At 35.8% G+C, this 27392-nt stretch overlaps 1 protein-coding gene across 1 annotated transcript in view; it reads right to left on the reverse strand.

The window, feature by feature from the left end:
* Nucleotides 1–27392, reverse strand: part of mlt (tubulin folding cofactor E like protein mlt) — a 166428-nt gene that overhangs the window by 112091 nt on the left and 26945 nt on the right. The window contains exon 2 of the mRNA XM_090390429.1: nucleotides 4060–4335. Coding sequence (XP_090246555.1) covers nucleotides 4060–4335 — 276 coding nt within the window. The remainder of the gene's footprint in view (nucleotides 1–4059; nucleotides 4336–27392) is intronic.

The following is a 27392-nucleotide window of genomic DNA, read 5'->3' on the forward strand; positions in this document are numbered from 1 at the left end:
TATTAAGATTTTGCAAAGGCTTTTGATAGATTGTCACATGATAAGTTAATAGCCAAACTAGAGCAAATGAGATTGGATATTAGATTAAAGCAATGGATCAGAGATTGGCTATCTGATAGGTATCAGCAAGTTGTTTATGGGGGGAGTAATATCCAAAGAGGAAAGTCACTAGTGGTGTACTTCAGGGGTCTGTTTTAGGGTCACTGCTGTTTAACCTGTATGTTAATGATGATACTGGGGAAGATTTGAATGGGGATATTCTCCTGTTTACAGATGATGCAAAGTTGGGACAGACTATGAGGTGTAGAGCAGATGTGGCCTTACAAGAAGACTTGAACAGACTGAGGAAATGGATATGGGAGTGGAGATACCAGTACAATGTTCTGAAATGTAAGGCTTTAAAATTGGAAAACAAAGATGAGATGTAGAATTTACTCTTGATGAAGATATACTTTGGAGGAGGAGGAAATAAATTATTTTGGTGTGATGGTGGATAAGGATCTAAAATGTAGAGGGCACATTGCCAAAATTGTGAGGACAACCCAATGAATTCAGGCAATGATGCAGAAGACAACAATGACTTATAGAAGTAACGAAATTCTGGTTCCATTGTATAAGGGTTTACAAAACAATGAAAAGATATTGGAAAGGGCCTAGAGGCAATTGACTGATCTCAGGAATACAAAGTATGAAGAAAAATTGAGAAGATGCTATCTGCAGTTTAGTGGATAAGAAAAAAAAAGGGAGGGGTGATATGGTAGAGACATACAGGTTGGTAAGGGATTGTTACAGGATTAACGTTGAAGAGGTTTTTCATAAAATGGCGGGATATGGGGGAGAACAAGATTTCATCTCTGGATGCTGTATAAGGAGAATGTGAGAAGCAGGTTTTTTGGATGGAGAGTTGTGAATGATTGGAATGAATTGCCTGAAAGTGTGGTGAGCACAGTGAATCTGAATGTATTTAAGGCATGGTAATGATAAGCTGTGACAAAGGGACCTCTTGCAATAAGTCTTTGACTCCATGGGGATCTTGGGATGATAATAAATTTTAGTTGACTAATATATAATTAATAGAGTTTTTAGTTTTTCCATCATGTGGCATCAATGTATATTTGTGAATATCTCTATGAAAAAATAAAGAGTTAGTAATTACCAATCCTGTTATCATACAACATTTAAGGATTATTACCTCTTTGATCAGGCCACATATGGACTACTGTGAACAGGCATGGTTGTATGGTTTTTAGGGGGATGATAATGACTAGAGATGGTCCAGAGAAGGTTTGCTAAGTTAGTATCAGGTCTATAGAATGTCAGATATGAGGAGAGATTGAGGAAATGCAACTTACAGAGCCTTGTGAATATAAGATGGGATATGATTGAGAGATATAAGTTGGTGAGAGGTTGTTACCAGATTAATGTGGAGAAGATATTTCATAGAGTAGAGGGAAGCAAGGAAAGAACTAGAAGCTACCCATGGAAGCTGTATAAGGAGAGTGTGAGCAGGGAATGAGAAGAAGGTTCTTTGCACAGAGAGTGACTGGTGAGTGAAATGCACTGCCTGAATGTGTGGTGAGTGCAGAAACTGAATGGGTTCAAGGCAGGGCTCAATCTTTTGTCATGAGAGAGTACAGACTTCTTGTGATGAGTCTTTTGACTCTATGGTGATTATCAATTCCAAAACAATTAATTCATGTTACTTCCACTGAATGCTGTTTCAGATGTAGAAACTCTAGAAATGTGTTCTCATTGTTTCTCTATATTATGTACTGCTTCATCCAATCTATATTCTCAAAATTAAAATTCTCCATAAGGATCACACTCTTTTTTAATTTCTAAACCAATCTACCTAAATATTCCACATTTATAAGCCTATAGAAAACCATCATATTACATAAAAATGTTCTTTTATCTCAAACTCATAGGAACAATGTTTTAGGGTCAAGAAGTCCTCAAGCCTTTGCTCCTATAACTTTTCCTCTTTTGTCATTTCTATATTCCTGGTTTGATAGAATGGAAACAAAACAGACAGTTTTTCCCATCACCACAGGAGTCCTACAGGGAGATACTCTGGTCCCACATCTATTCATCAGTGATTGACTATATTTTTAAATTGATTCAAGTTAAATCTGGAATCCTCCTCAAAGACCCATATATACAGATGCACCTTGAAGACCTGAGCTTTGCAGATGATATAGTCCTCATTGACTCCAACATTACAGATGCCCAAAATCACTTCAACAGCCTTAGAAGAACTGCAGAAATATTTGGACTAAAAATAAACTCCCAAAAATCAGATAGATGGTCACATCTATATAAATCAAAATGATCACCTTGACGAAGCAGAGGACTTGGTATACCTAAGATCACACATCTCAGATTCTTTCACAGACATTAAGACAAGAAAACAGAAAGCACTCCAGTTCCACAGAAGCCTTAATAAAGTATGGAGAGCCTCATCTCAAAGGAGATGACGATTCACCTTTACAAGTGCACCAGCCAGTCTGTCTTTCTGTATGGCTCCCAGACCTGGAGCATCTCAACAAAAGCAGCAACCAATATTATAAATAGCTTTGGAAACTACTTGTCTAAGAAATATCCTGAATTACTCCTGGCAAGACCATATTTCAACTCTACTATATTAGATGAAACCCAGCAAGATCCTCTAGTCATCACTATTCAAAGAAACTATGGTAAATAAAATGGCTTGGCCACCAACTCAGACATCCACCCTCTGCACCTTTTGATGCTCTGGTCCTCTACACCCCCACAGATGGAAAAAGAGTCACACCCCGAACTCAATATTGGAACTACATCAGCAATATTCTCCCCATTTCCTCCCAACTCTCCACATCAACGATCCGTCAATTAGCATATGACAGAGAAGCCTGGTTTTCTTTCACATCATAAGAACCTCCAAGTCCTATCTTAGTGTACACAGACAACCTATTTGTTTTGATTGGTTTCCATATTTATAACTGCAAAATTATAAATAAAGAGATGATGATGATCGTCCTGGAAAATACCATGTCTACACTATTTCTAGTCCAAATATATTATTCTACATCATCTACCTGTTACTAATGGAAAAATGAACTTAATTCTGCAAACTGACCAACATTATTTTAGAAATTAAAAAATAACAGGGAAAAGCGATGTTGGAATTTGAGAGTTGACAAAGGAATGTGAATGGTAGTATGGGTATGGAACAGAGTGGAATCAGCTGTGTCCTTGGGGGGGGGGGGGTTGAGGACTTGATGTGAAAAAGAGTGGTGAGTTTGTGGATCAGTAAGAGAACCCAAGTTAATAATGATGAAAAAATTGATTATGGGTCTCAAATTGGATTATTTATTTATAAATGCCATGAAGAGACCCATAATCAATTTTATTCATCATTATTCACTTTCATTCTCTTACTGATCAACAAACTCACCACTCTCTTTTTCACATGAAATTCTCAATCCCCTCCCCTCAAGACATGGCTGATTCTACTCTGTTCAAGGCTATCCATACCCACACTACCATTCACATTCCTTTGTCAACTCTCAAATTCCGACATCTCTTTTCCCTGTCATTTTTTATTCTCTGCTATGCAGCAGTGCCCATCAGAAAGAATGACATGGTATGCTTTAGTTAGAAAAACCAGGATTTGAATTACTGTCCAGAATGCAAGATCCTTTGAATCCTTGCACTCTGGGTTCTAGTCTCACATGGAGGCGGCAGGATTTTTTCTCCCACAAAACACACACAATTAACACACTAATCTTACAGCCTTGGCTGCTTTGTCATAATTATAAACAACAAAACCATGTACTTCCATCCCATCCTTTCACATTTACACATCTTTACATTTTCTTCCTCTCTCACTCAATAACATTTGTTCCAAATGTCAAACAATAAGCCCATTCTCTCTCTCTCTTATACACCTCCATTTTTCAATCAAATTCATCCCAAACATTTATATACTACTGATCCTTTACTTCATGCTGTTCAGCCATCATGCAATCATATTTTACATAAAAAACAGAAATCTTAAAAAATATTTTGTACAATCACCTCTGAAAGGTCATTCAGACTATTCTGTGCCAAATCCAGCTCTTCAACATTATGACAAAGCTCCGTAATAGTTTCTTGGCAACCAGCCTTATCTATATTACACCGATTGAGTGTTAAAATTCTTGGTAAAACAAGTCTACCACTTGGACTTGCTCTTCCCGGGGCACTACCAACTACAAAAATTTCAAGAGCGCCATTGACTTCTTCCTTCACTTCTTCTCCATATTTAGTATAGAGAGCTTCAGAAAATGAGCGATGTGGCATGTCTTTTAAAATCTGCAGTAAAAAAAATATATATCACTTACCATTTTAGAAAAGAAAAACGATAAAAAATAAAATGGACACAAACATGATGTACTAATATTTCTATATTAATAAAACTGAAGCTTTACCAATAAAAAAATCAGAAATCTGAGCTTTACAAATTAATTTTAAAATTTTATAAAAGGAAAACAGAGCATTTGTATAAAGAAAAACTTTAAAATATATATTACACAAGCACCAAACAACATTAGTTTATGGTGTTCCATATATTAATATTATTTACAGGGAAAATTTAATGACAAATGGGATGTGTACACAGTAGGCCATATTTAAGCAACTGATACAATAAGATTTAAATAATTTAAACCTTACTGTTATCAGCTGCTGAATGTTCAAAACAGTTTAAGGGTTTAAACAGAAAGTTTAAAGAATCAAATTAGTCATGATTATGATCAAAATTAATTTATTTATCATTTTAAACTATCTTCTTTATTGGACATAAAATTCACAATCCAATTGTCATTTACTTAGTACCATTAAGTAGGAGCTGCAAAAATGAAGAAATAATTTGATAAATAAGAATATAAGACATGCTAATTAATTAGTATAAGGAGGATTTAATTTCTGTATATACTTTATTGGTATAAAATTTTTGCCTTAGTATCAAGAGCATCTTCATTATGACATTCAAATTAAACTGGTAAATTCAAAAATGAAATGCACAAACTACACGTACATGATGCAGTGTCATGGCCAGGTGTGACACCTTTTGACTACTTATATATGGGAAATATATGATTTCTGCATTACTTCAACCTTGGAATCTTTTCTGGGTCTGGCTCCCACTGATGAATTTAATGCATGTCATTGGATTTGCTTGCTTCCTGTGGAGTAGAGAGGCTCTATTTGGTGGCAAGTTTTTGCCTGTCATGGTGGAACCACCGCTGAGTTTCTTGTCCTGGAGTGATTCAGGTCAGGAGTAATGAATTTAGTAGTGATCGTTTAGGGTCACTCAGAGTTTTTGGAGAGGTATCCCAGCACACTTTATCCCAATAAAGGTCGAAACTAGGGGTAGTGGCCCTACCCATAATGCATAGCATTATACATATCCATGAGGATATGTGCTGTGCATTATGGGATACTAAGGCAATTGATGTGAAGTTATTAGCCTCTACATACAAGCTCCGTTGTGAAGATACACATGTAAACTTTGTTTACATGTGTACTTCACAACTTTGCTTACACTTGGATAAAGGATGAAACCAACAATATTATACAGGAACCTCCACAGAATCCAAAGACTCATTGTGGGAGATCCAATCTATCATACCTCTCCTTGAACCCATTAACAGACAAAGCACTCACAACTGACTCTGGCAACCCATTCCACTCATTTACAACTCTTCAAGCAAAAAATCTAGTCCTCACACCCCTATTAACCACACCTTTATTCAAACTTCCAGGAATGATCCCTTGTTCTGGTCTCTCTCTAGTCAAGTGCTGAAACATTTCCCCTGCATCAATCCTATAAAACCCTTTAAGCAACTTAAAAGTTTCTATCATATCCTGTCTTTTTCTCCTATTAACCAACTTCTGCAATCCACAGACCCTCAATCTATCCTCATAGGGAACATTCCACAGGCCAATCACCTTTGAATCCTCTCCACCACTTCCTTATATGCAAGAAACCTAAGGGACCAGACTTGAGCACAGGTATCAAGGTGTTATAAAGAGTAATAACCACTGGCACACCCAGGATTTATTCTTGGGGAGGGGGGGGGGGCGAGTTGAACGGATAAAAATAATTTTAATTTGCATTTGCATTAAAAATATTTTTATAAAATCAACTAAAATTCGTTAAATTTCATTCATTAAATAAAATTCATTAGGTGATTATAAAAATTTATTTAAAGAATAAAATCCAGTTTTCTTTTCTTTTTACAAAGCGCTTGAATTATTTCCATCGTGGTTACATTAATCTCTCTGTGTATATACAGCAAAGCCAGTTCGTTCAATCGTGATTGTGTCATGGTAGATCTTAAATAGGTTTTTAAAAGGCGTAAGTTAGAAAATGACCTTTCACTGACGCATGTTGTTACCGGAAGCGTTGCAAATATTTTTAATAAGTCATAGATGCTAGGATATATCATTCTGTCACACTTTGAAACTGCATCAACGGCATTTTTCCATGGAGCTATTGCAAACGGTTTTTCAAATTTCTTATACCACAACTTGAATTCAGCATTCATAATTGGTGGATTTGTATAAGGCAAATAACCGGCATAAAATTCACACAACTGACGAAAATCTTCCATTGCACTTGCTGTTGGAGCATCTTTTCCATTTGGTAGAAGAGAAAAATTTTTTTTCAAAATGTTGCAGTGCCGAGTGAAATGATCCTGAAGTTAAGTCAATATTTGATCTGTAAATGGAACGAAAATAGTTCTCCTGAAATACTCTTCTACGGAGTCGGCTGGAACATTGGACCTTAATGTTTGTTTTGATGTAGTCCTTGGCTTTTTAATGTCAATATTAAAATTATTTGCTTTTGTACATGCTTCATCGTAAATATCTTTAAATGAAGACTGGTTTTTCATGAATGGTATTTAATTGAGCCACAACATCATCAAAAAAATTTAGGGCAATTAAAGGTCACTGTCAGATTTTTGCCATTATTTTAGACAATGGTAAGGTGTATGCAAATATTTTTTGCAAACTAAATAAAGATATTATAAAACCAAATTCACACAATGAATTATTCAAAAGTTTTGCGTTAGAGGATGAGTCTCTGTCTTCCCAAGAAATGACTGTTTCAAGACTATTAATCACTGCATCATATAATTCCACCATGGTCATGATGGCTTCATGGCGTTCCACCCACCTAGACTTGGCATAGTTTCTGTTTCTTAGTATCCGGTGTATATTTATCAATGTTGTCAACAAGGACGTCCTGTCTCTTAGGGGTATTGAAGAAATTGTGTACCTTTTCAATTATGCCAATGCAATTTCTTATTTCAGTCACAGATAGAGCATTTCCAATTGCCAAATTCAAACTATGTGATGCACAATGAATATATAAAGCTTGTGGATATATAGCTGATATGTAAGATTGGACACCATTAAACTTTCCGCTCATTGATGCGGCACTGTCATAACCTTGCCCACATAAATATGACAAATCGATGCCATAATTATTTAAGCTTTCTAATATTTTGTCGAATAAGTTTTTTCCTGTAGTGCTTGTTACAGGAACAAATTGTAAAAATTGTTCACAAACTTTGTTGTCATTTTCTTCGTCTATATACCTGGCACACAAGGAAAGATGTTCAGTGGTATAAATGTCACAAGTTTCATCGGAAAGAATTGAAAAACATTTCGCCGAATTAATTTTTTTGAACAAATGGTTTAAAATGATTTCATTACATGCATTTATAATTTGATTTTGTATGTTCCAGCTAATGTAGGTAGCATTTTTGGCAGAATGTTTAAAATGTTCAGCCAAGTCTTTGTCGCCCGCATCGATTCTCATTCTTAACAAAGCTTGAAAATTGCCTTCATTGGCAATTGGCTCCTGTTCAAATGAAAATTCTCTATAATCACTATGTTCTCTCAAGGGTATATTTTGCCGACCACATAAAATTACTGTTTTTATAATTGACTCTAATCGTTTCTGATTAACTGCAGCTTGTGATGCACTATCTTCATCAATTTGTCGATTGATTGGAATACATTTTCCATCTCAAATATTGTTTAGCCTTTCGTAAGTCATAACAGCCGTTATATGATATTTTGTTTTTTGATGATTATTAAATTTTTCAATGGCTTTCTTCCAATTATTATAACCTCGCGTGACTAACTGCCCAGGTACTTCAGATTTAGATTTTCCAACATTAGCAGGTGCAAAAAACACACAATATTTACAGTACGCACTATTTTCAACTTGAGAGTACACAAGCCATGTAAATTTTCAAACCATGTGTATTGAAAACTTCGGTTGTGAATTGCAACACAGGTTGCAGGAAAATTAAAATTTAGTTCTGGTTTCCAGAACTTTTTTCACAATATCTAAATTATCATCAGAATTAAATGATTGTTCTTTCAAAAATGCGATGTCGTGAGAATCATTAATAACTAAGGAAATACTTTCTTCTGGATAATTCAATGGTTTTGTCAGACCTACGACTGGGGAAGCCAAATCCAAATCGGTATTGACAATATTATTAGTGCCAACATTGCTACTAACATTTGAATAATCCTTTTTTGGTTTTTTTGAAATAGTTCAATAAAATACTCTGTTGACGTTTTTCAGCCATAATTTGAAGCACAAAATCCAAAAAACAAAATGAAATCTTTTACAAAGTTAAAATTTTAACTTTAACTTAACTTCAATGTTATTGAAGAATTTACGTATGGTAAGGTAACTCTTCAGAGATGGAAAGAAGTTTCAAGTTCAAGACATGCTTTTCAACAAACTCAACGCAAAATAGAACAGAATACGAGCGTATCGCACATGACCTATGACCGAGCATCTGCAATGATTCGCCAATACATGATACCCGTGATCCTCTCTGGCCCGGCTCGGACAGCTATAGGACAGCGTTTCTCACCCTCTCTAAGCCCGAAGACAAGTAAAATGCCTAAAACAATTCTATCAACCACTAAGCTATGTAATTTTTTTAAAAACGTATGTGGGGATTACCAACATTTGGGAAAAATTGTGCCATTTATAACAAAATAAATCTAAAAGCATGTTTTGAATATATATGGAAACATAATTAACTTGGAAGTAAACAAGTAAAAGTGTATCATCATCGAACAAAGTTTTAATTTTTATTAAAAAATAAATAATATGATATAATTATTTACTATTTACTTTTAATGAGATGGATGAGCTTCTTGGCCTTGCAGAGTTGCTGGATATCTGGATCAATATTGGTCAACTTCAGTCGAAGATCGGCACACACATACTAAGATGAATTCTGTGTTTTGTTTTTATTTGAAGGAGCGATGAAAATCCCTTCTCGCAAAGATAGGTTGTAGAAAACTGCATGACGATTTTTGATGCTTCTTCAGATAATTCAGGAAATTCACTTCTCAGTGAAGGCAAGATCCAAAATTGAGCCAAACCATGATCACGGAATTGCATTTTAAGCCCACTGTCACTTGAAAGCTCAATTAGCTGTTCTTTTTTCAATAACAAAAGGTCGTTCTCGTGACTGCAAGCCTGAAATGGATCGTGAACCCACAGAAATTTCTTATAAAAGTTATTCGGAAATTATGTTTCCAAATTCTGTTTCAGAGTTTTGAGATGGACACAAATGGTTACGTTAAAGATACCAAGCAATTTTAAACCTGGTTTTACTCCATTTTTCCCAAGTGAGCAAACAGACAAAATGTCAAGTTTGCACCTGCAATTGATGCAAGACTAGCTGATCCCACAGGTAGTGCAAGACCAAGGCAACTCGTGGTAAAGGTGGAGCAAGCTCACTTGGGAAAAATGGAGTAAAACCAGGTTTAAAATTACTTGGTATCTTTAACATAATTATACCCAAGTTAAAAATACTTTCTACATTTAGATCTCCTGATATTTTTATTTAATAAGGTTAAAACACCTTATGGTAACTTGTTTTGGTAAAATACTTATAAGCTCTGCATTACTAAATCTTGGTATTTCTAGCCTGAGACCTGAATAAAGCAGCCCCGAGAGAAAGCTCCATGTTCCAGTCTTCTTTTGGATTCCAGATGCCAGTTACCAGATCCCAAGAGAGAGAGCTCCTATTCCAGTATTGTTTGGTAAGAACCCTTCTAGTTTTTCTTTTGTTGGTTTTTATTTTTTGCGGCCTCGTTCCAATCGGTGCAGATCCATTTTAGGGTATTTCCTTTCGGGGACTGAAATTTGCTATTCCGTTGGTAAGGTATTTGCTTTTAAACAATGTCGAAATTCTTGCCAAGAGTTTGTACTCTCGGGATCGAAATTGAACCAAACATCGACAAAGCGACGTTTGCGAGAGCTCTTCTCAAAGTCGTCAAAGCAGAAAGTATTTATGGGCTTACCCCTTACAGGGGGTGTAGATTCCAAATAGTAACAAACAACATAGAAACAAGAGAAACGCTCCTTAAAGGCGTAGAATGTGAAGGGAAAAAATACCTACCCTTCCTAGTCGGAAGTATTTTAAAATCGGTAAAAATTGACAGGTTTCCACTCGAATATCTAGAGAAAGGGGAGGAAATCATTAAAACCATTTTCTCCAAGTGGGGGATTGTCCGAAACGTAACAATCGGACAAGACGCGGATATCCCAGAGTGGAAGTCAGGGGAAGTGAGCATTTCAACCGAGATGAAAACCGAGGTCCCCAACTTGATTTTTTTAGGCTCAGCAAGAGTAATAGTCAATTATCCAGGCATAAGAAAACAATGTTTTCGGTGCACCGCTTTGGGTCACCTTAGCGCTCACTGCCCAAAAAACAACACATGCCGCAACTGCTTATCGACAGAACACACATTGAATCAATGTGAGTCACCGTGCCGTAAATGTGGGAACACATCCCATAAAATAGACATTTGTCCTAATAGGCCCCTTGCAGAAAGATCAGGAGGCGCCATAACACCTGCGGCAGTAGCCATTCCTAAGCTCACAACACAGGACTCTCGAGCTACTGGCCAAACAGTAAACGAACCACAAACAACTGAACCAGAAGAGTTTCCAGCCCTCCAACCACCAGCTACCGCAACGACTACATTAGGAAATCGGGCAATAACTGGGAGGAACGCAGAAGGGAGAATTAGGAAGAAAAAGAAACAGAACACTAAGAAATTGGAAGGCAACAATGATAGCACAGAAACAGAAGAAATGGAAATCAACACCAGTACAACTAAACGACCCATCATGCCGGAAGAAGAAGGAGAAATGAAACGAAATAAACAGGACACTAAAAGCCAAATAGAAGCCTCAAGTTCAGATGAGGATGGGAAAGGAAATGAGATAATATCGCTAAACAACCCAGAAAATGAGGAAGAAACCTCATCAGAAGAAGACAGAGAGCAAGGAAACAATCCAGGAACTAAGGAAGGAACAGACTTTGTTAAAAGCAATACTCCAAACGGCTCTGTCATTCTGAAGAACTTTAAGGGATCTCCTAAAATGGCAGAAAAACTATTTCAAATAATTACCACAAAAGGAGAGCCAACTTTCTTGTTCTTTAAAAGGAGCAATAGACTCATATGGGGAGAACTCTATGTAAAGGATATAACCAAGGTCGAGCCCCAGCAACTGGATGGTCACCTGGACTTAACAGAGGAAGAAAAACAACACCTATGCGACACATTGAAGTCGCTGACACGAGTAGATCTGGAAAAGAGATACCCAGGGATAATGAAGGAATTTGAAAAAAGAACTTTAGAGTAGATACAAACACCGGTTCTTCTCACCCCATTACAAAACCGGTAAAAAGAAAAGAACCCCTATATGAATATGCGAATGTAACAAAACGAATCCTATTCTATCTTAGGAATAAACCCGAGATAAAAAACAAAGTCCACACAGCAGTACAGGAAAAGGGAGACGTGGCTTTGCAATGTGAAGGTGAGCTAGAGAGTCTTAGAATATGGCTCAAGTTTGGGAAAGTCACTTACGACCGAGCAGAATGGAATGAATGCTTGAAGAGAATATGGCAACTTAATGATGAAGAGTCAGTACACGTACTCACAGTGATGGAAAACGTGGTAAAAGACTATGAGGAAGCGGTAAGAGATAACAGGGCAAATATTACTTAAAAAAAAACCTTCTAAGTTTCTTGGTTCTGTTTCTGTATGTTCACACGCTTAATCCACATAGGAGGGGCAGACCTGAGAACCCGAGCGGCGAAGGCTTACAGCGAGGCGGTGCAGCTCCTTGCGGGCTGCATCACTCGGGCCAGGCTCTTCCCCCGTTCTTGCAGTACTTTTCTGTTAATTCACCGACTTTTGTTGTTTCTGTTTATCTGTGTCCTAGTTCTTTTGACTTTCAATTTATGTGTGTCTTCCTGCATTTGTTTTTTTCACTTCTTTCATCGGCCAGACATCTGAAGAGGTGGGTGGCCGGAGAACGCGGAGGAGAACGGATGGAGGGAGATAATGTCGGAGATCTGCTTGGTGTTGGCATTTAAGTCAGGCCAAGTAGATCGACTGAGGCCTCTTTTAACTATCTACTACTATCCACTCTATCTTTCCTCTCCTCTCTCACTATCAAGCTGACTCTCAGCACTTTTTTTTTTTAAATCTAAAGAGGCCAGTGATGAAAGGCATGAACTCCCATTCTACCTCAATAAAGGTCGAAACCGGTCTGGGTAGTGGCCCCTTGCCTTTAATACAAAACATCATACATACCCTTCTTGGAGATGTGTTTTGGCATTAAGGGTAAATATTAAGATTAGTGATCAGAGCTTGCTCCACCTTTACCACGAGTTGCCTTGATCTCGCACTACCTGTGGGATCAGCTAGTCTTGCATCAATTGCAGGCGCAAACTTGACATTTTGTCTGTTTGCTCACTTGGGAAAAATGGAGTAAAACCAGGTTTAAAATTGCTTGGTATCTTTAACATAATTATACCCAAGTTAAAAATACTTTCTACAAATGATTAAATTCTAAACTAATAAGTTTCGGGGCCCTATACAAAATAACCAATTGTATTTGCCTTTTGAATACTATCCCGGGAAGCTCCAAACCTCCCAGTCCCTTTCATCACGCATTCATAATCAGGCTACTGTTGATATTGATTTATATACACATTCAAAACTGTAAACAATTGTTGAATAATAACACAATAATGTAGGCATAATTACCGTAAAGGAAGAAAAGTCACAAAACAGAAAAATGTTCCCACAAAATAACCGATTGCATTTACCTTTGAATGAGATCCAGCAAGTCAGTGTCGAGTGTCCAGCAAGTCAGCAAATCTCTCTCCTTTCGTTCAGCGTATTAATATTATCGCATTGCAACTGATGGGAATTCTGTGTTTCTGTGGATTCGTTACAGACCTCTTTCTCTTCAGAAACTACACACAAACTGTCATTACAAACTCGTTTTGTATTATCACTGTCATCTGAGTTATTTTTCCATTTAAAGAAGGTACCAATGTACTTATCCATAATTGAAATTCCGTACTTACTCGAATATAACTCACCCTCGCATATAACTCGTATCCCTGATTTTACTTTTCGAAAAAAAGAAATTAAAAAGTTTCGCATATACTTCGCAAATGAAAAAAAGCTGAAACACATTCAGAGCAGGGGATAGTAATTTGCTCCCAGTAAACAACATACTCTCCCCAATAGTCACTATATTGCAGAGGCAAGAAAAACAAGTACTTTTATTATGTCAGTGAGTAAGGTACCAGCAGTCTGTGTAATACATTTCTCAACAAATAGTGCAATTAGAGACAACTGGGATAAAAACTATGCTATTTAGACTCAAGCAAAACCATATGTTGCACTGGCAAACACATATCTAACTAAAAACTATTGTTATTAATTAGATGTGTGCGAGTTCGCCTGCCCCAAAGCAGCAATAAAGTTCAACTGAAGGTGTTAAAATTCGTAAACGTGTTAAAACTTTGAAATATATATATATATATAGTGAATGTTGTTATGGCAGTTTCACATATGGAATTCGTTTGAAGAGAGTCAGCATTTCAACTCAACTGGCAGCTTGCTTTTATCTTACCGTAGCGCGATTGCCGAAAAATATATAAATACTGTGGTTAACTCACAACACACTTTGTCCAAGTATTACTTAGCACTTCTGAAGATGTGCTAAGTAATACTTAGCACATCTTCTTGGCTGAAGGAGGAAACCCTTCAACAATAAAAATCAATAAACAACAAGCAATTGGTTGAGATGTGGTCATGTGGACAACACGTCCACTTCAAATCTGACAAAACAGCAAGGGAAGGTGGAAGCAATAAAACCATATTGTTGTTCACTTAATCCTTCTTTTATTACTTGTCATTCTGCTGCTATAAATTAAAATAAAATAAAAATAGCAGCAGAATGTTCATGGAATGAACATTCTGCTGCTATTTTTATTTTATTTTTTAAGTACCCATTTTATTTCAATAATTTTTACTTATTCAATTTTAATTTGTTTTTGTTTGGATAATTAAAATATATAGATTTATTTGGTTAATTTAAGTCTGCCTGTGGACCACCTGTCCCATCATCGCGGACCACAAGTTGAAAAACACTGCTATAGGGTACCCTCACCTTATGTGACCGCTAATTCATAAGTAGTATAGAAATAGAAGACATGATACAACATAAATAAAAAAATGAATTTTAATTAGGAAACACATTTTGGAAAATGTTTTAGTGTATTTTAACTTTTGGGGGGGGGGGGGGCTTGTCCCCCTCCCCTCTCTGAGTGCACCACTGGTAATAACTTCGTTATCTCTACATGTTAATGTGTTCTTCAGTAGCCAAGTAATCTTATGGGCTACCTTAGCAATATGTCCTCTAAACTTTAACTCCTTCTCTCTGGTAACCACAACTCCTAAATCTCTAGCATCTATTTCCTGGAGTACAGTGCCATCAATGTGATACATGGCTTGTAATCTATTTTTCCCAAAATGCATAACTTTACATTTCTCCACATTAAACTGACACCCATTATATTTTGCCCATATTGACAGCCTGTTTAATTCATCCTGCAAGCTCTCCACATCACCTTGATTAACTATTACTCTATCTAATTTTGCATCATCAGCAAACAACTGATTATTTCCTTACAAGTTATTTCCTATATCATTTATGCACAAATTAAACAGCAAAGAACCTTGTGGCACACCACTAGTCACCTGTTCTCGCCTCTATTCTGCCCCCTTCATATACCACTTTTTGATATCTGTCCAGCCGCCACCCTGTTATCCACTTAACCAGTGTCATGTCCATTTGTTCTAATTTGTGTAACAGAGTTCCATGTGGTATTCTGTCAAATGCCTTTGCATAATCCAGCAAAATCATTGTGTAGCCATTTCTTTTATCCAACTCAGCTGTTACTCTATTATAAAAAGTTAATAAATTACTAAGGCACGATCAACCCTTCACAAAGTCATGTTGTCCCTCAGAGTATCATATTTTCATCTACCCTTGAATTCTCTTTTTAACCAATTTTTCTAGTACTTTTACCACCATGCCTGAGATACTGATTGGTCTATAATTTGCTACTGCAGTCTTAGAACCTCCCTTATGTAAGGGAATTATCTTGCTCTCTTTCCACTCCTATGGAACTATCAGAACTGAGACTTAAAAGCCTAGTCAGAGGCACTGTCAGTTCCCTTGCACATTCTCACAAAACCTAAGCTGATATCCCATCTAATCTTACAGATGTATTTGCATTGAGATTCTGCAATATTCTAAGAACCTCCAATTCATCCACCTCTGTTCTTACATTAGTATCCATCACATATGTTAAAGCAGTAACTTCATTAGGATGATATACCCTTGCAAAGTGGTCAAACTCAACGATTTTATCTTCTGTCTCCTCGTCACCATCATCACTCATATTAAGGTTAATCTTCCATAGTCATTCTTTCTCTTAATTGCCACATAATGAAAGAACTCTTTGGGATTTCCTTTGGCTTGCTTGGCTAGATTCCTCTCATAATCTGATTTTGACTCCCTTGCCATAAGTATATCTCTTGCCTGAGCCCTGTACTGTTCACGAGTTTGCTGGTCATCTTTCTCTTTATATACTCTCCATAGCATTTTCTTCTTATACAGCTCATGCTTAATGATATTACTCATCCATCTAACTCCTATCTGATGAATCCTCCTTACCTTAGGTATATTGCTTCCTCTAGATCAGTGCTTCTCAAACTGTGGGCCGTGGCTCCCTTGGGGAGCATTAGTTTTGTTGAGGGGGCCCGATATACTGAAATAATGAAAACAAATTAAAAATATTTTAAGATTAAGCGTGCCATGTCAAATGTGTATGTAGGATGCTAAAAATGCAATATGTGCATTTGATTTTTGCGATATTCACTGTATATGTTTTGTATTGAATATAAATACAATAAATATAATATATATGTCTGTATTATGATTTTTTTTTTCCGATGGAGACTGTGAAATATTTTAATTTTTCCAAGGGGAGGGGCCCTTACATCCATAATTTTGGGAAGCACTACTCTAGATGACCCTTAAGTATATCTCATGCACTACTAACACCTTAATCTATATTGTGGAGGAAAAAGGCATATGACAAGGTGCCCAGAAAAAAGCTTTTCAGAACACTACAATTATATGGGATAAATGGAACATTGCACAGAACAACAAAGGCATATGACAAGGTGCCCAGAAAAAAGCTTTTCAGAACACTACAATTATATGGGATAAACGGAACATTGCACAGAACAACACAGTCCATATTTATTGTAAATCAGCAGTTAGAAAGGAAATACAGGAAGATTGTTTATTATAAAATCTTAAAATGAAATGAAAGAAAGTAGCATTAAACCTGATATTAGAATTGAAGATATCAAACTTAGACCTTTGCTTCATAAGATGATGTTATACTCCTAAACACATCCAGTGCAAGTCTCCAAGATTCTCTAAGCTGAATAACAGCTGTAACAAATCTGGTGAAAACTGGCAATAAAAAGACAAAAACCAATGGAAAATAGGCAGGGATATAGAAAACTTCAGTTAAATTCTCAATGGAGAACCTATAGAACAAGTAAAATATTTCTGCTATTTAGGCACAGTTTTTAGTGAAGACAGCATATTAAACTTGGAAACAGACAACAGAATAAGCAAATCTGGTATGATGGGGAGCCAGTTGAATAAATTTATATGGAATAAGAGAGAAATTAGCCAAAACACTAAATTAGCAGTATACAAGACTGTTCAAACCTGTTTTAAGTTATGGATCTGAGAATTAAGTTACACTTGATCAAAAATTAGAAATAGATATGAGAGATCTGAGAAATATTAAGGGACTGAACAAGAACTTGTCATTGTTAGCATTCAAGAATGTGTGAGTAGGGTTAATCTGAAATGCTATTGGTCACAAACAGAATATGAAAGGAAGGGGTAGCAAAACTGATGTTTGATGCTAAGATGACAAGAAAAAGAATCCCAGAGGAAGACCAAAATGAATTAGTGATGTTACTGAATTAGATATAACAACAGGCAAGTGCTGACAAGTAATAGAATAATCTGGAGGAAAATTGTGGATAGGAGATTAGTAATAATGTAAACTTAATCATGTGGTGCTGTCCTAGTAGCCTGTACATCCTTTGAGGGTACATATTAGGAAACTGATGATGATGATGATGATATAAATGAAAAGGTGATCAATGCAAACACAGACAAGTGTAGCATGAAATGAGTTAAGCAGGCCAAAGAAATCCCACAAGTTATTTTGCTATGTACTTAGTAAAAAGGCGACAGAAGCAGAAGAAATACTTGAGTTAATGAATGATCACTTTGCAGAGGTGTATCATCCTAGATGCAGTTGCTGATGTGACATACACCAATATGATAACAGACAAACTGGAAGCATTTAGCATATTACAGAATGTCATTGTGAATACAGGCATAAGATTGGATGGGATACTGACTTGTGTGTTACAAGAATGCAAGAGAGAGTTGGTACTGCCTCTGACCAAGCTACTTAAGCCTCAGCTCCAGAAAGATCAAAGGAAAAAAACGTCAGAAGTCAAGGGAAAGAGTTCTGTTACATGAGGACACCAAGACAGAAATACAAAAGCTAATTACGAGAGAAAATAAAATAATAATAATAAATAACCAAAGAGTTCTTTTGCTAGACAGAAAGTCTAGCAAAACAGAAGAATGACTTTGGAAAGATAACCTGAATAAGTGCTGTTGGCAGAGAAGTAACACAAGCAGACAACATAGTTGAGTTAACGAGTGAGTATTTTGAAAAGGTAAACTACTCAGGTAGAGACTGCAGCGAGAGATGTGATGTTGACAGATGAGAATAGAAACAGATGAATTAGAGGTGCAAATATGGCCATGTAACTAGATGAGATATCAGCCTATGCATAACAGGAATGTGCAAAAAAAAAAAAAAAAAAGCAGCTTTTCTGAACAAGCTGTTTAATTTAGGTCTTAGTTCTGTGAAGGTGTCAAGGTGAAAGAGGGAAAATAGCTCAACTGCATAAAGGAGACCCCAAGACAGAGGTAGCAAATTATAGACAAATCAGTATCTCAAGAGTGGAGGTTAAGGTACTGGAAAAATTGGTAAAATGCAGAATTCAGGAATGAATGAGAATTTGACACTCTTATAGGGGAAAGCATGATTTTTGTTAAGGCTATATCCTACCTTAGTAATTTGTTCACTTTTTATAATAAAATGTTTGAGTTGGATAAAGAAAACAGCTACACAATGATACAATGGACTTCACACAAAGGCATTAAACAGGACAACACTTTTTTCTTTTCTTTTCTTTTTTAAATTGATCCCATATACTAGAGGTTGAAAAACCTGTGAGCACATCAGTGCCATGTCTGGGAGTGCAGGTGAGGATCCAGAAAGAAGTTAGACGGTTTTTTTTTTTTTTTTTTTTGCCTTGTAGTTGTTTGAAAATACTTCTGGCAAAAGGCTGTTCCAGAAGACATAAGTAGACGGAATAAAAGAGGAAGAATTGAGGAAGAAAGTGGAGGAATGATGGTTGCCAGTTCAGTGGAGCAATGACCATTGAAATATCTATAGAATAGACACAGAGCTGAAACATTGCATCTGTGAGCAGAAGCTGAAATGAATCTGTAAGAGAAGGATCATTTATTCATTAACCCAAACATGAGCACTGTTTTAAGCATGGGCAGATTTTGGATTTGTATATAAGTTAAGTTATTTGTATATTTTACATCCAAGTAGGTTGGATGTAAAATAGCATCTTGAATAAAACATAATGTCTAGTTTTTTTTGGATGCCGAGAAACAATCTGATCATGGAATTGACCATGATCAGATTGTTTTTGTCCCACTGATAGACAGTACACAGATCAATGGTCAATGCACTAATTGTATATGACCTTCATGCATGGGATATCTGTGCATTGCATGGTCCGTCAAATGAGTAGGATGAATGGAGAGTACTATTGTCTGCAAAGTTGTGGATAGGATTAGTGGTGATTGAGAGTAGATCATTTATGTACATGAGAAAGAGGGCAGGTAATAGGACAAAGACCTGAGGTACTCCTGCATTGGTGGTGGAAGAGAAAGAGAGAGCTATCAACCATGATACTTTTTTTTTTTGTGTGTGTGCATGTGCACACACAACTTTTGCTAGTACTCCTGCCAATGTAAGTCTGGTGATGTACAAAATTTGTAGGATATTTGTTTATTTCATTGAACTTGTTATTTATCTAAAACATGTGGTCTCAATATCAGAAGCTTTCTACATAACTGCTAAACCAAAGAAATTTAGGTATTCATGAGAGAGAGAGAGAGAGAGAGATTATTATTCATCTTTATAAAGCTTTAATAATGCCTACTGTGTACAGATCTGGTTTTGGATTCCTTGGGATGGGGCTGATAGGATCCAAAGACAAGAGACAAAGGTTGTGGCAAGTTTGTGGCATGCTCCCTATGAGGATAGACTGATGATCTTTGGAGTTACAAAAGATACTTGATAGACAGAAAAGAGGGAATAAGATAGAAACAAATTATTAAAGCAGTTTTATAGGACTGACACAGAAGACCATTTTTTTGAATATGTAGTAGGAAGGGATCACTACTGGAAACTGTGTAAACAGTATGGGTAGCAAAGGAGTGAGGATTAGTTTTTTTTTTTTTTTTTTTTTTTGCTTAGTGCACAGTGAATAGGTGGAAAGGTTGGCCAGAGGTAGTTGTGAGTGCTTCATTGGTGAATGAGTTCAAGGAGAAGTACGATATTCATTGTATGAATAATGAGAAACCAAAAGTCATTTGACACATTAACCTATTCAAGAGTTGGATGATAGAACGCCGATTCATTTTAGGGTTAGATATTTGAAAGTTCACTGTACCATCATAATTATTCTTCCTTTTATTCACTACATGACAAAAGAATTTTGGAATTTTCTTTGGCTTGCTTGGCTAGTTTCATCTCAAAATATGACTTTGTTTTCCTTATAATATTTTTTAATATTTATTAAAATATTAAAATGTTCACTGATTTATGGAATCAGTTACTGTTTTGAGATAAATAACTTTAATAAAATTTTAAAAAATTATCTTTAACGTTTTGACTTTTATATTATGGTCATCTTCACGGCTGTATACATATATACATACTACATTAAAAGCAACAAAACACCATACTACTGCAATGCACTATTGTAAGCACTGCATTATGTCTAATACTAATTATTCTGCCTTGCTTGATCTCTTGTGATGAAAAAATAAAAATTAACAATCACATTAATTACACCAGTCCAATTCAGAAATTAATGTTTTGGATATCCTGTTATTAATCCTTGTAATTAGTCCACACTTTACATTATAACTATGTAATATTATGACACTTCTTATTGTCATGGGAATGCTCTCAACTGTCTCATAAAATTATTGTACTCTTTAATTCCATATTAACCCCTTCTTAAATGAAAATTCCACATGTTTAGCACCTCTCAGGTCAAGAGTACATGATCACTTTCTCCCAAATAGGGGCACTGTGGTTGTCCTAGTTATGGACAAATCCTCTAATGCTAACATAAGCACTCTCAAATCCCAGGCATCACAAGCTGTTTCAGGTAATTATTTCTTAACAGTTGCATAAATTCAATTTCCTTTCCTCTTTCCAATCTATGTCTCAAAAGTTGAAGTTCCTCATAATAATTACTTGACCTGCACTCATTCTGTTAATGTGCCTATTCATATCCTCTGAAGCTTCCTTTGTATCCATTGAAATACAGCAACAAACTATGTATGTTGTTGGCATCTATCTCACACCCAATGCATTTAAATGCACTACCATCCACATTTCTGCTCTCCTGCTGAACTCGTTCTTTTTGGCTGCAATTCTTTTGCAATTATTAGTAATATCCTTCCCCCATCCTTTTTTCTCTCTATCAACTCCTAAAAATACTATACTTCTTACACTTTGCACAACTATATCACCAAAAAAAAGTCTCAATGTCTACAACAAATATCCAAGTAATATCCATAATGATCCTGATTGTGTGTGTGTGTGTGTGTGTGTGTGTGTGTGTGTGTGTGTGTGTGTGTGTGTGTGTGTGTGTGTGTGTGTGTGTGTGTGTGTGTGTGTGTGTATCAGGGGGACCCCGTAACCCCTAAAGAGCATGTCCCCTGGGTGGCGGATAGGGGAGCCCACCATGTATGTATGTATGTGTGTGTGTGTGTGTGTGTGTGTGTGTGTGTGTGTGTGTATAGTGGGGTGGTCCAAGTATACTGAATAAGGACTAGTTGACCAACAGGGCCAATCATCTTGATTGTAAGGGAAATAGCACTCCCATGAACCCCTAGTTGGATCTATCCTCTTCTTCTTCTACTTTGAGGAAGATCCAATCACTTTAATCTTTCCTATAAGACCTTATCAGCCAACTCTTCTTATTTCATGACCCTTATGCTATTAGAGTACTCAAGGGCCATGGGGTCCTTCCATTTCTGGCCTTACAACTATGTCCCCTTTATAAACCTTTACTATAATTCTACTCTATTCTACTATAATCTACTCTTTCCCCTTCAATATACCCTATTCCTCCTATTGGTTTAAATTTGGAAGAAGGCTAGTTCAAAAGCCATAAGGTAGCAGCCCAACCAATGAACTATCCATTCTCAGGCTAGTCACATGACATGGAAAACATATTCTACTTTTAAACTGACAGAAAAGGGTAATCGGAATGAATCTATGGAAAACGACCCTAGAATGGAAACGGTAAAACGAAAATGGAAACAACAAAATATAATACATAACACACTGGAATGTAAGTTGAATAGAACATAAAGAAATAGAATTAGAAATATTAAATGAAAGAAATTCTAAAATAGCAGTAACTGAAACAAAAAAGAAATTAAAAGGAACGATGAGAACCGAAAATTTTAATGTGATATACTGTGGAGTTGACAGAGACCAAAGAGCACAAGCAGGAGTCATGATTTGATTCATAACTCCCTTTCAAAACAGTTAAAACATTATAAATTATGGAATGAAAGAATAACAGAAGCTAGAATAAAAATAGATAAAGGTCATTTAACGATAATTGGTTTATATAACCCCAGAAGAAGGAAGAGAACAGGATAATATTGAATTTTATAATCAGCTACAAAATATATATAATAAAATAAATAAAAATGATTATATAATTTTAGCAAGAGACTTAAATGCAAGAATATGGTGACATACTCTAAACAGGAATGGTTAAAAATTGATTGACTTTGTAGTTTATAATAACCTAAAAATAATGAATTCTTTCTATAAACATAAAGAAGACATACATAAATATACTTGGACAGTAAGAGGATGGAAATCAATAATAGATTATTTTATCTTAAATGAAAAGACAAAGTTTTCGTTAGATTTTAGAGTTCACAGAGGATATGAAATAAGCAGTGACCACTTCCTCATTAAAATAAAATTAAGATTACCACCTAAATGGCTACAAGTAACAAGAACAGAAAGAAAATTTAAAACATTTGTTTTATAAAACTAGACTATTAAATGACACAAATATACAATGGCTATATGAACAAAGAATTAACCAATATCTAGATAAAACAAAATGAAGAAATAGAAATAGAATGGCTTAATATAAAAACGATACTAAATGCAGCAGCAAATGAAAGCTTAGGAAAGACCAAAAAATTCAATAAAAGGAAAAAACTGAAGATATGGGATGATACAACCAAAGAAATAATCAAAATGGAAAAAGAAGCCTATCATAATTGGTTCAGCAGTAAAAGATTAGAAGATGAAATAGAATATAAAAGAATAAGAGCCATAGCTAAAAGAGAAGTCAGAAGAAGACAGAGAATCATGGAACAAATTTGTTTCTAATTTAGAACATGATTTATATAAAATAAGACCCAATGTATATAAGATTTTATTATTATTATTATTATTATTAAAACAAGACCTCATGGAGTCAAAGACTCATCTAGGAGGTCCTTTTATCTCACACACATCTCATCATACCGGGTCTTAAACACATTCAAACTCCTTGCAGACACCACACTCTCAGGTAAGGCATTCCAATCATTCACAACTCTGCACAAAAAAACCTGCCTCTCACTCCCCTACTCACACCCTCTTTATACAGTTTCCAGGGATGACCTCTGATCTCCCACTATTCTCTGTAGAACTTCTCCACCATTGATCCTATAACAACCCCTTACCAACTTGTAGGTCTCTATCATATCTCCCCTCTTCCTTCTCTCCACTAGACTCTGCAAATTACATCTTTTCAATCTTTCCTCATACTCGACATTCCAGAGGTCAGAAACTACCTTAGTCAGTCGCCTTTGCACCCTTTCCAACATCTCTTCATCCTTCTGAAAACCAGGTGACCAAATCTGGGCACAATAGTCCATGTGTGGCCTAATCAAAGCCTTATACAATGGAACAAGAATCTCCCTACTTCTACACGTCAGTGTCTTCCTCATCATTCCCAGAAGTCTTTGTGTTGTCTTCACAATTTTGGCGATGTGTCCCCTAAATTTTAGATCCTTATCCACTATCACTCCCAGATCTCTTATTTCCTCTACTTCCAACAATATATTCTCACCAAGCATAAATTCTGCATCCCATCTTTGTTTTCCAAATTTTAAAATTTTGAAACACTTAAATGCAGATACTAAAGAAAACATAAAATTAAGCACTGAATTGAAATTAGAAGAATTTCTTTCTAAATTTCTACACAGAATTATGGACAAATAAATATTTTAAAAAAGACAACTGGCAAATATTTAATGAAAAGGAAATAACTAAAGAAGAATTAGAAATCAGCCTGAAAGAAACAAGAAACGGAAAGTCACCTGGAGAAGATAAGCTAGGTTCAGAACTATATAAATATGCAGGAACAAGATTCAAAGAAAGACTCCTATTATTTTTTAAATAAAATTTATACAACTGGTAACCCCCAAAAGAATGGAAAAAAGCAATTGTGATTCCTATCTTTAAAAAAGGTAGTAGAGATGACCCTAAAAACTATAGAGGTATAAGCATACTAAATTCCTGTTACAAATTATATAGCAGAATTTTAAATAGCAAACTAATGAAATATTCTGAAAACTTTATTTTTGAAGTACAGAATGGAATTAGAAAAGAGCGATCAAGTATAGTTCCGGCCTTTTGCCTAAAATTAATAAAATAATAGAGAAAAGAAGAGAATACAATTTAGAAACACATACTGCATTTATTTACTTTGAAAAAGCATTTGACAAAGTTAAAAGAAGCATTTTATTTAACATATTAAAAGAAAGACAAATACCAAATAATATCGTAAAAGCTATCATAAGTATATATGAAAATAATCAAATACAAATAAGATTAAATCATGAGCTATCATATACGAGAGAGATAACCAAGGGGTCCGACAGGGAAGCCCCTCGCAGCAACTCTTTTTAATATTTACTTAAATGAAATAATAATAAAAGGGAATAAAAATTTCCATCAAGGTATTAAACTTTCTCCTACTGTGAACTTAAACACTCTCCTTTTTGCCAACGACAATATAATATTTACAAATTATGAAGATAACTTACAGAAAGCTATTTTAGATCTAAATGAGATAGCCAAAGATTATGGTATGATAATATGAACAGAAAAATCAAAAACTATGGCCTTTAAAGGACAAGTTCCAGCAAGAACTAAGATAGTAATAGATAACAAGATCTTAGATCCTAGGATGTATGATCATGTATGAAAATGAAAAAGATATAAACATAAAATTTGCAAAATATTTAAAAATAACAGGTGTAATTAACGCTATATTTAAACCAAACCTAGTTCAAAAACAAACCAGACTAAAAGTATACAATACATTAGCCTTACCAGTCTTATTGTATGGAAGTGAAATCTGGACAATAAAACAAAAAGACAAAGATTAATAACAGCAGAAATGAAGTTTATGAGAAAAACTGCAAAGTATACTCTATTTGATCACAAAACAAACGAAGAAATTATTATTATTATTATTTCGGGTGACTCCAGGGAGTCCTTAGACTCATCGAGGGAGACCCTAAACATCATGTCCACACAACTATACGACATTCTCAGTATTTATCATACCTTGCCTTGAACTCTCTCACCGTAATAACACCTACACACTCTGGCAGCCCATTCCACTCATTTACCACTCTAAAAGTAAAGAACCCAGCTCTAACATCCCTGCTAACCACACTCTTTCCCAGCTTCAATAGGTGTCCTCTAGTTCTCCAACCAGCAGACCTGATCTCAAAAATATCCTCTGAATTAATCCTATAGAATCCCTTTAGCAATTTGAATGTCTCAATCATATCGCCCCTTTTCTGCCTATCAACTAGTTTCTGCAACCCACAAATCTTCAACCTGTTCTCATATGGTTCATTCCATAGACCTGCTATCATCTTAGTCACTCGCCTCTGGATCCTCTTCACCCTCCTCCTCCCCATCAAGAAGGAACCGAGGTGACCAAATCTGGGCACAGTAGTCGAGATGAGGTCTTATCAAGGCTCAGTACAGAGGTACAATAACTTGCTTGTCTCTGCTCGTCAAGGTATTTTTCAACAACCAAGTGAGTTGATGAGCTGATTTAGCTACTTTTGCAATATGCCCCCTAAACTTCATCTCCCTATCCACCAACATTCCCAAGTCCCTGGCCTCATCAATCTCCTGGAGTACAGTTCCACCACTGTGGTATACTGCTGCTAATCTTTTCACCCCAAAATGCATAACCTTACATTTTGTCACATTAAATTGACATCCATTCTCCTTAGCCCAGAACTCCAATCTATCCAAGTCATCCTGAAAGATTTTGACATCTTCTGCATTCACTATCGCCCTACCCAACTTTGCATCATCAGCGAACAAATGAACTGTTCCACTTAGATCCTTCCCTATATCATTAATGAACAGGTTAAACAGCAGTGGTCCAAGACCAGAACCCTGCGGCACACCACTAGTCACAGGCCGTCTTTTGGACTCTACTCCTGAATAAACTACTCTTTGATATCTCTCCATCAACCACCCACCTATCCATCTCACCAACCCTATATCCATTCCCATATGTTGTAGTTTACGGATTAGAATTCCATGTGGTATCCTGTCAAACGCCTTTGCCAGGTCCAGCAAAATCACTGTAAACCCATTATCCTTATCCAGTTCGCCGTCACCTTGTTATAAAACTTGAGCAAGTTACTGAGGCATGATCTACCTTTCACAAAGCCATGCTGTCCCCTGCACAGTATCTCATTTTCATCAGTCCATTCCTGTATTTTTCCCTTGACTACTTTCTCCAAGACCTTGACAACGACTCCTGATATGCTGATCAGGCGGTAATTTGCAACCGTAGTCATGGATCCTCCTTTATGCAGTGAAACTATTTTCCCCTCTTTCCATTTATGAAATATGAAAGAAATTATGAAAGAATTAAACCAAGACCCAGTAATAGTAAAAATTAAAAAATATAAACACAAATGGATGGAACACGTTCAAAGAATGAAAATAGAAAGATTACCAAAACAAGCCATTAGGGGAAAAAAAACCAGAACGTCCTCTTGAAAGATTCAACAATGACTTCTAAGGCCAGAACAGGCAATGCTAGGCCTAAATCCTTGATATGAATGATGATGATGATGGACATCATGAAAATCATGGTTAGTTTGAGCCTCCCACAATATATTTTCAGACTCCATGAATATACCTAGATGATAATAAAATAAATATTTTAATGAAAGACTAAAAAAATTTTTTTTAAATGTTTTTATTTAAGTACAGACTTGAAGCTAAAGTATTTGAAATTAAAATGTGAGATTTTGGACCAGAGTACATTCCCTCATTTCAACACGTCCAAGAAGATCCAAGAATATGGGAATGCCCGTTTTTCTACGTTTTTGAGTGCTAAATTGTTTCTCTGAATACGAGCGTACT

The sequence above is a fragment of the Typopeltis vanoorti genome, chromosome 3 (assembly GCF_054136105.1).
Source record: "Typopeltis vanoorti isolate ZY-2024b chromosome 3, IOZ_Tvanoo_1.0, whole genome shotgun sequence".
In the NCBI taxonomy this organism is placed as follows: domain Eukaryota; kingdom Metazoa; phylum Arthropoda; class Arachnida; order Uropygi; family Thelyphonidae; genus Typopeltis; species Typopeltis vanoorti.